At 57.9% G+C, this 14,407-nt stretch overlaps 1 protein-coding gene across 4 annotated transcripts in view; it reads right to left on the reverse strand.

Annotated features, from left to right (window-relative positions):
• Positions 1–4,173: 4,173 nt before the first annotated feature.
• The window catches only part of AXIN2 (axin 2), a 30,415-nt gene continuing 20,181 nt past the window's right edge, over positions 4,174–14,407 (reverse strand). For 3 of the 4 annotated variants that reach the window (XM_079798820.1, XM_079798818.1, XM_079798819.1), the window contains exons 5-11: positions 12,395–12,535; positions 11,793–12,304; positions 11,462–11,605; positions 10,915–11,148; positions 10,270–10,365; positions 8,923–9,090; positions 4,174–5,714 (exon numbers count right to left, since the gene is read on the reverse strand). In XM_079798820.1, coding sequence (XP_079654946.1) covers positions 5,588–5,714; positions 8,923–9,090; positions 10,270–10,365; positions 10,915–11,148; positions 11,462–11,605; positions 11,793–12,304; positions 12,395–12,535 — 1,422 coding nt within the window. In that variant the 3' untranslated portion in view covers positions 4,174–5,587. The remainder of the gene's footprint in view (positions 5,715–8,922; positions 9,091–10,269; positions 10,366–10,914; positions 11,149–11,461; positions 11,606–11,792; positions 12,305–12,394; positions 12,536–14,407) is intronic. The other variant, XM_079798821.1, reaches the window with a different exon arrangement.

Consider the following 14,407-nt stretch of genomic DNA (forward strand, 5'->3'; position numbering starts at 1 on the left):
CTCCCGTCTCTGCAGCACAAGAAAGCACGTCCGAAGCGAAGAGGAAGGAAGGTCGCGTGGGGAATTCACAGCCTCCGCCACGGCTGGAGCTGTCAGACTGCACGCCAGGCGCCCAGTGAAGTTTGAATTTCAGATACACAGTTACGTTTCTAGTATAAGTATGGCCCAACTAGTGCCTGGGACATACTTACACTAAAAAACGTTTATTGTTTATGATATTTAAATGTCACTAGGGATCCGGTATTTTAACTTGCTAAATCTGGCAACCCTAATCACACCACCACACAGAGCTAATGTCCAGTTTCTTCTCGCTGAGATTGTGGGCGAGGGTAGGAGAGAGAGTGCACACTCAGCTCCATGACCATCGGGTCTCCCCCTGATCCTCTATAGGTACCATGTCAGGTACACACGGCATAAAAGTCTCCGTAACAGGGGCTCCTGACCACACAGTGTGGGCCAAAGTCAAGTTTGGGAGGATGGAGCGCCGTCCGATGTTGGGTCAAGGAGGGTGGTGTGGTCACAGGCCATGGGGATGAATGTCCCCTGGCTCTGTCCCTCGGGGGGGCGGAGGGGCGGGCTCTGTCTCTGCAAAGCTCTTACGCATAGATGTCTGAGCCATAGGCCTTGCTCTTGGGGTGGCTTACACCTCAGGGCAGGAACGTTGAAAAGTTGCGTCAGTGAGCATATGATGAGCATCCGAGAGCCCAGAGGGTCCTGAGCGGGAAGCCTGGGGGAGAGGAAAGGGGAGCGTGGGGTGAGCTGGGCTTTGCATGACAGGTGAGAGCAAGGAGGGAGAAGGGCTGAGCCAAGTCAGGCATGCAGACCAGATGGTGGGGCTTGGCGGCGAGTACAGCAGCTGACATGCACGAGGCCCTTATCGCGGGCCAGACTCCCTTCCGAGACTGTGCACACCCCAGCCACTCTCATGGGCACCATGAAGGAAGCCCATGACTATCCCATCCTACAAAGACACAGCCCAGGTGGAGGGAAAGTCATTGCTCGAGGCTACCCAGCTTACACCTGGCAATGGTACCAGAACGGCAGGCGTGGCTCAGGCAGGACAGCCCTGCATATCCAGGCCTGAGATGTACATTGAGGGCACGGACAAGGCTTGGGAGTCAACCATGTGCAGGCACTGGGGACCCGGAGACAGAAAGCCACTGCCTCCGACCGTCGGCAGGACGTGGCCACAGCGCCGAGGAGGACCTATGGTCCAGAAGTTCCACCTGAAAAACCTTCATCCGGACCATTAAAGGCTCTCCAGCTATGAAGACCGCGGGAGCGTTTAGCTATAAAGATTTCACTACGATGCGACTTACGATTGCAGACTTCGGAAACCAGGGACATGGCCAACCCTACGTCATTAGCTCAATAGATGAGCGTTCAGCCATACCTTTAAGTCATGTTGTAGAATCTAGGAAAATATCGATTCATGTGGAAATACGCCGATGGCCTGTTATTGAGTAAAAAATGAAGATTACAAGATAGTGTCTACTATGTGGTCGTGTGTGTGTGTGTGTGTGGTTTAATATATTTTTATTAATTTCAGAGAGGAAGGGAGAGGGAGAGAGAGAGATAGAAACATCCATGATGAGAGAGAATCATGGATCGGCTGCCTCCTGCACAACCCCCCTGGGGATCGAGCCCGCAACCCGGGCATGTGCCCTTGACTGGAATCAACCTGGGACCCTTCAGTCCGCAGGCCGACGCTCTATCCACTGAGCAAGCCAGCCACGGCTGTGTGTTTTAACCTGAAAGGATACTGCTGCGAAGTGTTAGGAGTGGCTATCTTAACCTTAGGTAATGCTACCACAGACAATTGTTCTTCTTTTCTTCAGTTCTGTACATGTTGAGTACCTACTCGGTGACAGCTCTGTGCTGGGTGTTACAGACACAGTGGCGAGTGAAGGCATATTCACTCCCTGCCCCATGGACGAATGCGTGGACGATGAAATAATGATCGCACAGTTGACGTCAGGGCGCGCAGTGAAAGGATGAAGAGGGCTCTGTGGTGCTGGGAGGATCAGGTGAGGGCACGTGTGGATCTGGTGGTCGGGGAAGACCTCTGACATTTGCCAAGACCTGGGGCTGAAAGGGAGGCCACTTCAGAAGGGCTGGCAGGGAGGGGGGCGCCCAGCTGAGGGAGCAGCATACCAAGGGCCCTGAGCAGCAGCGCGTTTGGGGAACTAAGAGGTCCGTGTGGACAGAGCACAGGGATTTGTGTTTTCAGAACTGGGCCTTGTAGATGGTGGAGGACGACTCTGCTGTTCAGGGGACTGCTGTCCTGTGTCAGATCCTTTGTAAAGCACCGCCCTCCTCTCTCTCTCTCTCTTTCTCTCTCTCTCCCTAAACTATCAGACCTAAGGTTCAGTGCAAATTCTACCTGTTTAACAGGTTTAGAGACTACCAAGCAGGCAGCTACAGCCCGGGATAATTCCTGTAACAGCCAACATTTACCAAAATGCCTTTTGTGTGTGTGGCAGTGGTGTGTGTGTGGCAGTGGTGTGTGTGTGTGTGTGTGTGTGTGTGTGGCAGTGGTGTGTGTGTGTGTGTGTGTGTGTGTGTGTGTGGCACTGGTGTGTGTGTGTGTGTGGCAGTGGTGTGCGTGTGTATGTGTGTGGCAGTGGTATGTGTGTGGCAGTGGGGTGTGTGTGTGTGTGTGTGTGTGTGCTACCACTTCTTGGGACAAGTCACAGAACACAGTGGAGGCTCCCTCTCATATCAGATTTTTAGAAAACCTGGTTTAAAGTGAAATAATGACAGTTAAGGATGTTGAACCACCTATGTAATTTGGGGAGTTTCTGCACAACCAAATTATTTACTAAAGGTAAACAAACAAACAAACAAACAAACAAAAAACCCAACCACTAAACAACAACAAGGAAAAAGCCAATCTGGCCGAGTGATTCAAATAGACCAGAACCTTTGCTTTGGGGTCATTGCCAATGTCCTTCGCGCTGACGGCATGACTATGGTCCAGGAGGTTCTGGGTGAGGAGGGAAGGAAACAGGGTCCTTTGTCCCACACCTTGCATTTCGAGCCCCACTCCACCAACCGTCCCCTTAGGTGAGAGTCCACAGAGTTCCCAAGTATTTTCTTCAAGTCTGGGAAAGGTCACCTGGGAAAGGTCACAGACTTGAAGAAAAATGTCAGATGCTTTGGGGCCAAAGCTCAGCTCTAGTTGAAAGTCTCTGTTTCCCAGTCCAACAGCCTGTCAGCCCTTTGCCCACCGCCTCCTTGGTTCTGTACCAGGGGCCGGAGAGGCAGGGGGCCAGCGCCCAGGTGCAGGAGCAGGAGGGGGAGGGGAAATCCACAGGAGGGGCAGGTAATAATGCAGGGGGTAAAGTGGCATAGGGGGTGAGGATGGTCAGGGGGTAAGGGTGGCTCAGGGGCTGAGGGTGGCATAGGGGGTGAGGTGGCCAGGGGATGAGATTGGCCTGGGGGTGAGGGTGGTGCAGGGGATGAGGGTGGTGCAGGGGGTGAGGTGGTCAGGGGATGAGGTGGTCAGGGGGTGAGGTGGCCAGGGGTGAGGTGGTCAGGGGGTGAGGATGGCGCAGGGGGTGAGGTGGCCAGGGGGTAAGGTGGTCAGGGGTGAGGTGGCCAGGGGTGAGGATGGCGCAGGGGGTGAGGTGGCCAGGGGTGAGGTGGTCAGGGGTGAGTGTTTGTCTTTGTTGAGCCAACTGCCCGCCAACCTCTGTGGCCCCGTGGATCGAAGTGTCCACTGAACGGTGCCGAAAGCCCTTGTCCCCTCCTTCCCGAGCCCCCTGCCACCTTCCCAGCCCAGCCCTTCACTGGGCTCAGGTTCAGGGGCCCCGCAGGACATTCCAGATGGACACCCCGTTTCCTGAGGCTCCTCACCTCCGAGATCCGGACTGAAACCCGTCAGCCCTCCTCACTGCGCTCCCCCGGCCTGACCGGGACACCTGCCTGGAGGAAGGGGCAGACCAGAGGGCGGAAGGCGTCGGGGGAAACGCTGTCCGCGGTCTGACCCACAGGCATCCTCAGGCGGCTCCCAGGGGAGGGATGTTTTCCAGATCCCAGGGCCGGCCCAGCGTGGCTGGGGGAAGTCCAGGTGGGAAACGAAGCAGGTGCTCACACACACACACACAGGCTGCCTCTGCCCCGCCCCCACCCTGGGAACTCCAAGATGAGGCCAGCGTTTTGAAAAATATAAAATTTTAATAAAGGCTACATCTCTTAATTACAATAATTATTGTACCAAGTAATTTTCCTTAAATGAACTCTTTATAATGCATAATTTACAGTATAAGTAGAACAAAATGCCATGGCAAAAGTCATTGAGTACAAGACTTGTAATAAAAAGGCATAAAATATATTTATACATAAACCCCTTTCAAAAAACAAGGGAAAGCTCGAGCCCTCAATATAGGGCGACACACGGATGGGGACACCGTGCAGGTACAGGTACTGTACTGATTCAGAGTCAAGCACTAGAGATAGTGGATTAATACTCCTTCGCCGGACGATATATACAGACATATAGTACAGGCAACGGGCAAACAGAATGCACAGATTAACTTAATACAAAAACCCGGAGGACAAACCAAGGTGTCTGCAGGGCAAGGTGCTGCTGGGTCTTCCCACAGCTCTTCGCTCCTTTGCAGGGCGGGGGGTGGTTTCCAGAACGGCTGTGGCCCAGAGTAAAAAAAAAGGGGTGGGGGTGGGGGGGCTAGAAGGATTCATTCCAATGAATGCACGTTGAACCACGAGGTTCTCGCGGGCCTCGGGCACTGAGCGCTGGGCCTTGGTGGGGAGCTACGGGGTGTTACGGGATGACTTGGGCCCCCCCCCGCCGGAGGCCTGCTTTGCCCTTCCCATCCCCCCTAGCCCCCCAATAAAAAAGAGGAGAAAGAAACAGCTGTACTCAGCAATGAACATCCAACAAGGCGACCCCAAGTGGCGGTGATGTTGCAACTTTAAGTCAAACCTCAAGACCTTTTTGACAAAATACAGCAGCACAGAAAAAAAAAAAATGCACCGATTTCTGTGTCAGTCAGTGGGAGGGCACCCCCTAGACACGCTATCTTCACTTGGAGAAAATGCAGGGCGGAGCGCGATCCCTCTGTTAACGGAGAAACCATGCCTGCACCCGAGCTCAGCTCCCACGTGGAGATAGAACCCCGAAAACTTCCTGCCTCCCCTTCCGTGGCGTAAGCAGCATATCCATAAACTGGGGCCAGGGATAATCACTTGTTCAATAAATATCAGTAAGGATTCCTGTTCAGGGAAGCTATACACAGTTTCTCTTAGTTTATGGACTTCAGGTCCCTAGGAAGTCATATATTACGGATGGCAGTCTCTCAGATACAGTCAGCATCTTCAACAGCCAGGAGTGGTCATGGTTTTAATAAATAGTTCAGGCTTTTCTTATCTCAGTACCCAGCTCACGAATAATGAAAAACCACCCTCCCCCCACCCTCCGAAGGCCCAGTGGCCAACTCTTCCCTAGACTTTGTCTTCATCGCTTTTTTTTTTTTTTAATTCCTTCTTTGTGTTGCATGGCGGTGGCTCACGTCCCAGACGGCTTGTGGGGCTCCCACGGCGGGCCACGGCCAGACCCGCAGACTCAGTCGATCCGCTCCACTTTGCCCAGGATCCGGCCTTCGTACATGGGGAGTACCGTCTCGTCGTCCCAGATCTCCTCGAAGACCGCGCCACAGGCAAACTCGTCGCTGGCTTTTTTGAAGTAATACCTTAAAAGGAAAAAACCCAAAAAGCATCTTGGTAAAATTGCATTTTCTGCTTTGAAAGAAACGTGGGGCAACACGAAGGTATCGAGAGGATTGGGCTGCAGCAGGGGTGAAGGCAGACCTTGGCCCTCATCTGACCGAGAGGACCCGTGGCTCCCCGAGCCAAGGGCACAGACAGGCAGGCATGTCGCTCGGGAGCAGAGCGGCAGCCTGGGCCGAGGCTGCGGCCCTCCACCCAGAACCGCTGCTGTCACCAACGCTCACGCTGTGGAGAGCGCACCTTGCCGAGTACAGCTGTTTCTTTCTCCCTTTTTATTGGGGGGGGGGGGGGGGGCGGGGGATGAGAAGGGCAAAGCAGGCCTCAAGTTCATTTGCCACTGCAGCCAAGAGAGGGGTCCCTTAGGGACCCCAGACCAGCCACCCTGACGTGGCCGACTTCCTCTTGATCTTCCCCCCGCCAGCACCCAGTTGCCAACTCCACCGGCTGGCCTCTGGTGCAGCCATGGGACAGCCACCCCCCTCCCCCCACCCTCCAGGGTCAAACACGAAGGGCCCTTCTATTATGCCCATTGATTAAAGGTTTCTTTTATCCCACCCCGGCCTTTTTTCTTCTAAGGCTGTTTAATTGTATGGGCTCAAATGAGCAGTCTCTCCGGGCGGCCTCTCTCAGAGTCCCCTTCGGAAATGGCGTCCTCCCAAGCCCCTTCCTTCCCCGTCCCCAGCGAGGGGCACCCCTAGATTGGATTAAGCACACCCAGTCCCCTGGGGGGCGGGGGCCTGTCTAAAAAATCCAGTTGTGTCTCAGGGTTATGGCTGCGTTTTGTTCTTGTCTTTTCTCTTAAAATCAATTCCCCTTGGTTTGTGCTATGTTCTTTTTTTCTTTAATGAAGGCAAGCCAAATACTTTCCTGGGAGATAAGACCAAGTCAAGTCAGACAGCTGGGTTTAGTCAAGGCCCTTTGTTTTCGGCGTTCCCGGCCCAGCTGAAGTGCGGCGCTGAGGGGCCCGTGGTGAAAACGCGGCCTGAGGAGGGGTCCGGGTGTCTGGGGGGCTGGGAGGAATGGTGAGCAAGTGGGAGGGGCCCCGGGCACAGGACACTCTGGCGGGGTGGCGGGAAGATTCCTTTTCCAAATGAGAGGCTCCAATTCCGATGCCACCCTCAGTCCCAGCGCCACCCCCTCGGGTTCACCGGGCCGGCTTTCACGGCAAACACGCCACGACCTTTCACATAATTGCACCCTCTTCCAGAAAGGAGAGAGGCGATGTTCCCTCGGCCCCACCCCCAGGACTTCAAACGTGCTCGCTGCCCTCCTCTCCCCCCCAAGCAGCGGGCTTTTCCAGGGCAACACGCTCTATGTGGCAAACTCCGCTTTCTTCTGACATCTGGCACCAATAGCGTCTGGCACGCCGAGAGGGGCTGTTCTCTTTTTGAACCTCTGCCACGGTGAGATTACTCAACGCGGCCCGGGTCCCCGCTCCCCGGGCTTTTTCCTGGGGGGGGTGTGGGGGTGGGAACTGAATGCTGGAGCATCATCCCTGCTGGAGGGGGGGGCGGGTGAGGCATGGCACCCTGTGCCCCCACGACCCAGGAGGAGGGGGAGCCCGCTCTGGCCAGGAGAGCTAGCAGCGCGATAAGGAGCTGGGAGGGGCCTGGCCACAGGCTGATCCAATCAGTCAAGAATGTGAGCGTGGACCGTTTGTGCAAGTCTTTGTGCATTAAAGGGGAGGCCGGCCCGGCTTCAAAGCCAGGCTTATTAAGTGCGCCTCAGAAAAAGAAATCAGAGCCAGATGTGGCCAGAGTGGCTGGGCGCCCAGCCTCCCCGGCAGCCGCTCTGCTCAGCGCTTCGTGGCCCCTGTCCCTGAAGGTCACCTGCAGTTCCCCCAAGTCCGGCCGAGTCAAAGCCGAGATCAAAACGGATCCTGGAGGCGCCCTCGGGGAATGAGTTCCACCTGGTGTCCGTCCAGATAAAAAGGCGGCGGCGGCCAGGCCCCCTCCCCACGCCTCTGATAGGGCCAGACGGTCTCAGCCCAGGTGTCCGCGGGAAGGACCGAAGCCAGCCCCCACACCCTGCCCCTCAGCCGCCCGAACCCCACCCCTTCCTCTGACACAGCCATCCCTCGGCCCCTGCCCAGACCAGCGGCTGGGTGGAGGTGGCTGCCCAGAGGTCACGGGTGCCGGGGCCCAGGAGCCCGTGCCCACCAGGCAGGTGGTAAGTACTTGCCTGCCCCTCGTCCCAGGCCTTCGCATAGTCCCCTGGGAGGAAGGCCAGGGAGGAGGGCAGGTGGGACTTGAGGAGTTAAGGTGGAGTCACCACCTGTCGCCAGGTAAGGGGAAAGGAGCGAGAAATGGGCCCTCAGCTCTAATCCCATCCGGTCCCTGGAAGGCCTGGGTGGGCATCTCCACGGGGCAGAGCGGGAAAGGAAGCCGAGAGGGTGGGCAACTTCCCTTCCTAGGACCCCTGTCCATCCGGGGCCCGCCCACAGGTCCTGCCCCCTCTGTTTTTTAAAAATATTTTTATTGATTTTAGAGAAGGAGGGAGAGGAAGAGAGAAATATCAATGACGAGAGAGAAGCATTGATCAGCTGCCTCCTGCACGCCCCACACTGGGGATCGAGCCTATAACCCGAGCATGTGTCCTGACTGAAACTAAACCGTGACTTCCTGGTTCACAGGTGGATGCCCAACCACTGACCCACACGGGCCAGGCCTGCCCCCTCTCTGTTATGACAGAACAGCACCCTGCTGCACGTGACTCGCAAGACGGGGGAAGGCAGCTCTTCAGGCAGGAAAGCTGAGGAAGAGGAACAGTGCCTGCACTTCCAGGCAATGGTCTCTGCTCCTCCCCAGGCCTTCAGTGTGTGGATGTCTCTCTCTATCTCCCCCCCCCCCCCCCCCCCCCGCCCACACACACACCTCTCTCCCTTTCAGGCAGAGTCCCATAAGGTGGTCCCAGCCCAGCTCTCCTCCTGCCACCGGCCTCCTCAGCATCCCGCTCACCTGGTGGGAAAAGCCCTCCCCGCTGCTGCTGCTATTTCTGAGAGGGCTGAGGGAGCGAGGGAGCGATAAGGGCGGGAGCGGCAGGCGGCAGCCCACTCCCACGGCCTCCCCAGCCCCCCATTTCCTAAGCACGCGTGGCCCCTCCCAGGGTCACTCCGGCTCTCGGTTCTGAGCAAACAAACTCCGGAGCAGAAAGAAGCCACGGGACTCTTACCTATAATTTCCCTTTTTGCTGAGCTGCTCTTTAAAGTGGCCCAGGGTCAAGCTCTGAGCCTTCAGCATCCTCCTGTATGGGATTTCTTCTCCACAGAAAAAGTACGTGACGACCAGCTCGCTGGCCTGGAGCGCATGGACCCCTGCTGGTTTCTTTGGCTCTTTGTGACTGAAAATAAGAGGCCACACAGCAAGCTCAGCATCTGAAGGCAGCGAGCAGACACGCAAACACACACACACACATGCTCTCCAAACACTGTCTCCAGAGGTAAAGGGGTCCCCATATCAGAGGCTGCAGGGTTCCCCATATCAGAGGCTGCCTCTGGTTGAGTGCAGTCCACCCCAGGTCACCGTGTGGGGCACAGGCAGGGGCAAGTCCCTCGGTTGCACAAATAGCTCCTGTTTCTCTTCCTCCTACCAAATAGGGGGATGGAGCAGTCTCTTTCAGGTCAGCACAAATGGGGTGCCTCCTATCACAGAGCCACAAGGACACTCATGCTCAGGGCACACTGGAGACAAACTCCGTGCGCCCCCTGGGATGGCATGGCTAGAGCCCCCAGTGTGTGTGGGGTGAGCCCAGTCATTTCGACCCCCCTCCATTTGTTTGGAGTTTTTGTCGAGTGGCTTAAAAACAAGCTCGGGCCGGAACAGCTGGTAGACTAAGGTCAACCAATTAACACAAAAGGGCCCAGGGTGGTGGCTTGCTCAGGACTTCAAACACTGCTCACTGCTCGTGATGAAGAAGCTAAGAAAAAACCACTTTAATTATTCAGACCCAGGTCAGCTCTCTCCAGCGGATTTCTTTTCACACGCACAATCCTGTCATCACACGAAGCCAGGCCTCTCCGTCCACGTGGGGAGAGGGCACCCTTACAAAAGGACTCACAGTGCCATTAGGGGAGATGCTGTTTGCCCCAAGCAAAACCACGAAGGCCGCCCTCCCTCCATCTCTGCCACGGTGGCCGGCCACCATCCTGCTCCGTGTGACACAGAGGCTTCCTGCGTGCTAACTGGCGAGCTACGGGGGCGACGTTCACATCCGGGTTTGGGGACCCTCTGATCCACCCGCTGGAGGCTTCAGGCCTCAGCCTCCGATGAGTGTGGGCCGGGACCCTGGGCCATCCGGCACTCCGGGGAGGAACCCTTGTGTGCAAGGCACAGTGCGTGGCTCAGTCCAGGCAGACTTCTCAGGATCCTCATTTATGGCAGCAGCCGTGCTCCCTGTTCCTTGTCACTAACGTGCTAACATCGGGGTGGTTACATGTTAACAAAGGTTTTCGAAAATCGCCAAACGCCGACGGCGAACACCCCTGAAACGTAAGCCACAGGGTGGTCTCGGCACACTCACTCTTCTGCGGCCAGGCCTGGGGTGGAGAAGGGCGTGGCTCCTGTCTGACCAGTGGCCAAGTGGTTCCTGTCCCTCTGCTGGCTGGCCATGCAGCACCTGAGGACACAGCCGGGGCAAAGGGGTCAGAGGGAAGCCTGCGTCCCCAGGGCCGACGGGGAGCAGACGGAAAACGACTGTCCGTGGCCTTGTAAGCAGACACAGACCTGACTCCCAGCCAGGGGAGAGAGACCCAACGGAGGCCTCGTGTCCGCAGTGGCCGTAGGAGGCCCGGAAGAGGCCTTGGGAACGGCCCTCCTGAGCCCTCGGGGGAACCCGGGGCGGACCCTGCGAGCCAGGCAGAGGGCTGCAGGCCCCACAGTCCCCATATGCTCAGTGATGGCTTCTCATCTGCTCATCGGACCAGGCTTAACTGATCCGGGCATTGGTAAGGAATGGGGTTGGAAGGAATGACTGCACGACGTGCCTCACAGATCCCGGCCAGCTCTCCAGGACGAATGAAACGAAAGGCAACCATTTCTAGAAGCTGGAGAGGACAGTGTGATGCGGCCAGAAAAAGGCCCTTCCCTTAGCCACAGGTCAGGTCTCCCCGTCCACGCCCTCCACCCCCAACGCCAGCCCTCCGCCTCGGACGCCGCGCCCACTCACCGCTGCTTTGGGGGCTTGGACACCTCAGCCAGCCTGCGGCAGGCCTCCTCCAGCTGGGCCAGGGTGTTGGGAGGGGTCAGGGGAGGCATCGCAGGGTCCTGGGTCAACAGGTGGGCGCGGGTGGCGGCTCGGGAGTGCCCGCCGCTGCCCCCCCACAGGTGGTGCCGGCTGGTTCGCTCGGCGGGGGGCACGCGGACAGACTCCAAGGGGGAGGCCTTCTTTGTGCTTTGGGCACTGAACAAGGAGGGGGAGGAGAGAGAAAGCAGAAGGAAAAAGAAATTGGGTTAGAAAAACTGGAAAATGTGACTTCAAGAGCAACTTCTCTATTCTGCCTTCAGAGAGGAGAAAAAATAACTACCATAACACAGACGGGGGGCGTTGCCAAAACATGGCATTTTTGTGGTCTGCTCAGGCCAACGCTTAATATTAAGATGGCAGGAGCAAACAGTCACATTTGTTTCCGGCCGACTGCAAAAATAGCCAACCCCACAGTTCCTCCGGCAACTGCCCGACCCTCTGGGGGTGGCGCCGGCGGCGGCGTGTTTACCTATGGGGCCTGGGCTTGCTCGGCCGCTCGGTCTCCAGCATCCACTGCCAGACATCCTGTGCCCTGTCTCCGTGCTCCCTGGGCAGCTGCAGCCCGGCTCCTTCCCTGGGGGCCAGGGCCAGGCCGGGCTCGGCGGCGCTGCCACTGCGGGGAACCGAGAACCACACCCCTTACCGCTCTGGGACTCCCCCACGGGACAGATGGGACGGTGGGGGGGTGAGATGCACCTGTTCCCCCTGCCTCCCTACCCTGTGCCCCCCTTCCTAGGAGCAAAAGGCCCATGACCTCTGACCTCACCCCACACCGGCCCAGCCCACTCCCGAACACTTACCCGAAGTGCTCGGCAGGCCCGGGCTCCAGAGCCTTGGGGTGGCTTTTGCACTTGGGGTAGCAGTAATACTCAGGGCCCCCGGGACAGAAGCAGCGCACCCTGTGAGCGGCCTCCGCCTCCATCTCCTCCTTGGTCTTGGGGACGGCGTGGTGGTGGATGTAGTGGTGGTGGACGTGCTTCGTGGTCTGCTTGGTCACGAAGCCCTTGGCCCCGAGGAGGGGGCAGCCGGCCGGTGAGGTGGTGGCGGGGGGCAGCTTGCCCCCGGGGGGCAGCAGGGGGTGGTACAGCGGCTGGTGATGGTGGTGGTGGTCGGGGGAGCGGGCGCGGGGACTGGAGCGGCCCACGCCGGGGGACTGGCAGCCCGGGGTCTTGAGGACCCTGGACAGGTGGTCGTCCAGAATCGTCTGCGGGTCCTCTTCGTAGCTGCCGGAGGGCAGGAGGGAGAGGGGGTGCTGGGGGGCTGCCCCATCCCGCAAGCCCAGCACGAGCTCGGGACCCTCCTTCTCTTCATCCTGGAAGGGAAGGCAGCAGGAGGGGGCCGTGAGCAGGGGGGACCCGGGCACGCACGGGGACCGGGCGGGGCGGGGCGGGGCCAGCACTACCTCGTGCATCTGCTGCAGCCGCTCCTCCAGGCTGTGCCGACTCGCCAGCTCCAGCTGCAGCTTCTCCAGCCGGGAGATGAGCTCGGCCGCGAAGGCGGCGGGGTCCACGGGCGTCATCTCCTTGGGCAGGCGGTGGGTTCTCTACGGGGGGCAGGGAGAGAGGCGGGCACATCAGCCGGCTGGGCGCGCGGTGCCCGCGGTGGCTGTGCCGGAGCTGCCCGGGCCGGCGATGTGCTCGGTGGCTCCAGGTCCAGGCAGAGCACGGCCGGGCTGCCGGGGAGCTTTATGCGCCGGTGCCGCGGCCTCATGGCGCGCCATGGTCCCCGCCAGCGTTTGCCTTGGGCAGGAGCAGTTGGTCGCACTCCGAGAGGCCCCGCTTGCTCTCTCTGTAGTACAACCAGCCCATCAGTAGCTACTCTGAAGTCGAAAATCTTCAAAGACTGTTGTCAAACATCAAAAAAAGAGAGGCAGCCTCTGAGGTGGGGAGGGGAGAGACCAACTCAAGGAATAAAAAGTAGAGTCTAAACAGAAAGGGAGTTGGAAATTAAAAAAAATAAGATTGGAAGGGAGGTGGGGGGGAGGCAGAGGGAGGGAAGAAAGGCAGTCACGCGGCCGGATCAGAAGCGGCGGTAATTTATTTCCTGGCCGCACACTGCGCACCTTTGAGGCGGTGTTGTCTCAACACTGTCCTAGATCTGCCTGCCTCCCCGCCCCCTCCCCGCTTTGTACAGAAAATGAAGAAAGCTGCTGCGGGCTAGTAGCAGAACACTGCTGAGTTTGGCTGCCTGAAGCTGCTCTATCAAGGGAAAGGGAACATCTCCAAATCAAGTGCGGAATATAAAAAGGCACCGAGATCGCCTGCCAAAAGCAGCAAACAGCGAGAACCCCCACAGCCGCCTGGCTTTCTCTCCCCCTGTCATCTCGCCCACCCTCCTCCCACCCACCCTCCTCCCTGTAGTCCGGCCTCCTTCCTCATTTCCCTCTTGCTTTGCCCTTTTCTTTGGGGTGCGGCGGGGGCAGCAGAGAGCCAACGTGGGCAGGCCAGCATCCCCCCCCCCCCCCCGCAGATGGGTGGGCCTTGCCTGGTGACCCTTTAGCTGCAGACCCTGTTGCGGGGACAGAAAGCCTGCCCCCCCCCCCCCACACACACACACACACACACTCTGTAGGAGATGGTCCTTCTCACACAGGCAGGCTCCCTGCAGCTCTCCTCCCCCACGAAGGGGCCGCCTCCTGGAGAGCTTGGTCTGCACCCCCCAGGACAAAATCCTCTAACTTACAAGCCTGGGTGTTAGGAGTGTTCTTTATCGATACACATATACCCCTGCCCCGTCAAAAAAATTTTTATATCATCAATACTGTTGTATTTGGGGGGCAGTGCTATTGAGGAGGGAGATGCTGGAGGTCCGCAGAAAGCAATCTTAATGTGCTAATTTTAGGACAAGGCTCCGTCTGCCCCGGACTGTGCAAGGTTCCAGAGAGAGCTGCTCCGGCTGCAATCCGTGCACTGATGCAACTCAGGAGTAGCCATTCCAGGTGTTCATTTTCCAAATGCAGCATAGCCTATGGACCAATTGGATCCTCGGGAAGGATTCGTAAACACAGGTGCTGCTCTAAACTGGGCACACACACCCCACCCCCACCCCCAGGGGCAGCACCCCTGCAACCTGCATCTCAGCCCTGCCAGAAGCACAGCCCCTGAAATGTACGACCCTCGCTGCCAGCACCTCACTCAGGCAGCATTGGGTGCAGAGCCTGCGGCAGGAGCTGAGCCGCGGGCTGGGGTGGAAACAGACACGGTGCTATCGCTGCCCTCCAGGGCCTCAGGTCAGCAGGAGAAATGGCCAAGTCCGTAGATACATGGGTGATGGAAACGACTGAGCCATGCAGTCCGCACAAGAATGTCCCAGGGATGAAATTTTCCTCCCACAGGAAGCAGATTCCTCGAGCCTCCTCTTCCTCATTCATTCATTCATTCATTCATTCAATCAACAAGCGCCTATCATGTGCCAG

The sequence above is a fragment of the Cnephaeus nilssonii genome (assembly GCF_951640355.1).
Source record: "Cnephaeus nilssonii genome assembly, chromosome: 19".
NCBI lineage: Eukaryota > Metazoa > Chordata > Mammalia > Chiroptera > Vespertilionidae > Cnephaeus > Cnephaeus nilssonii.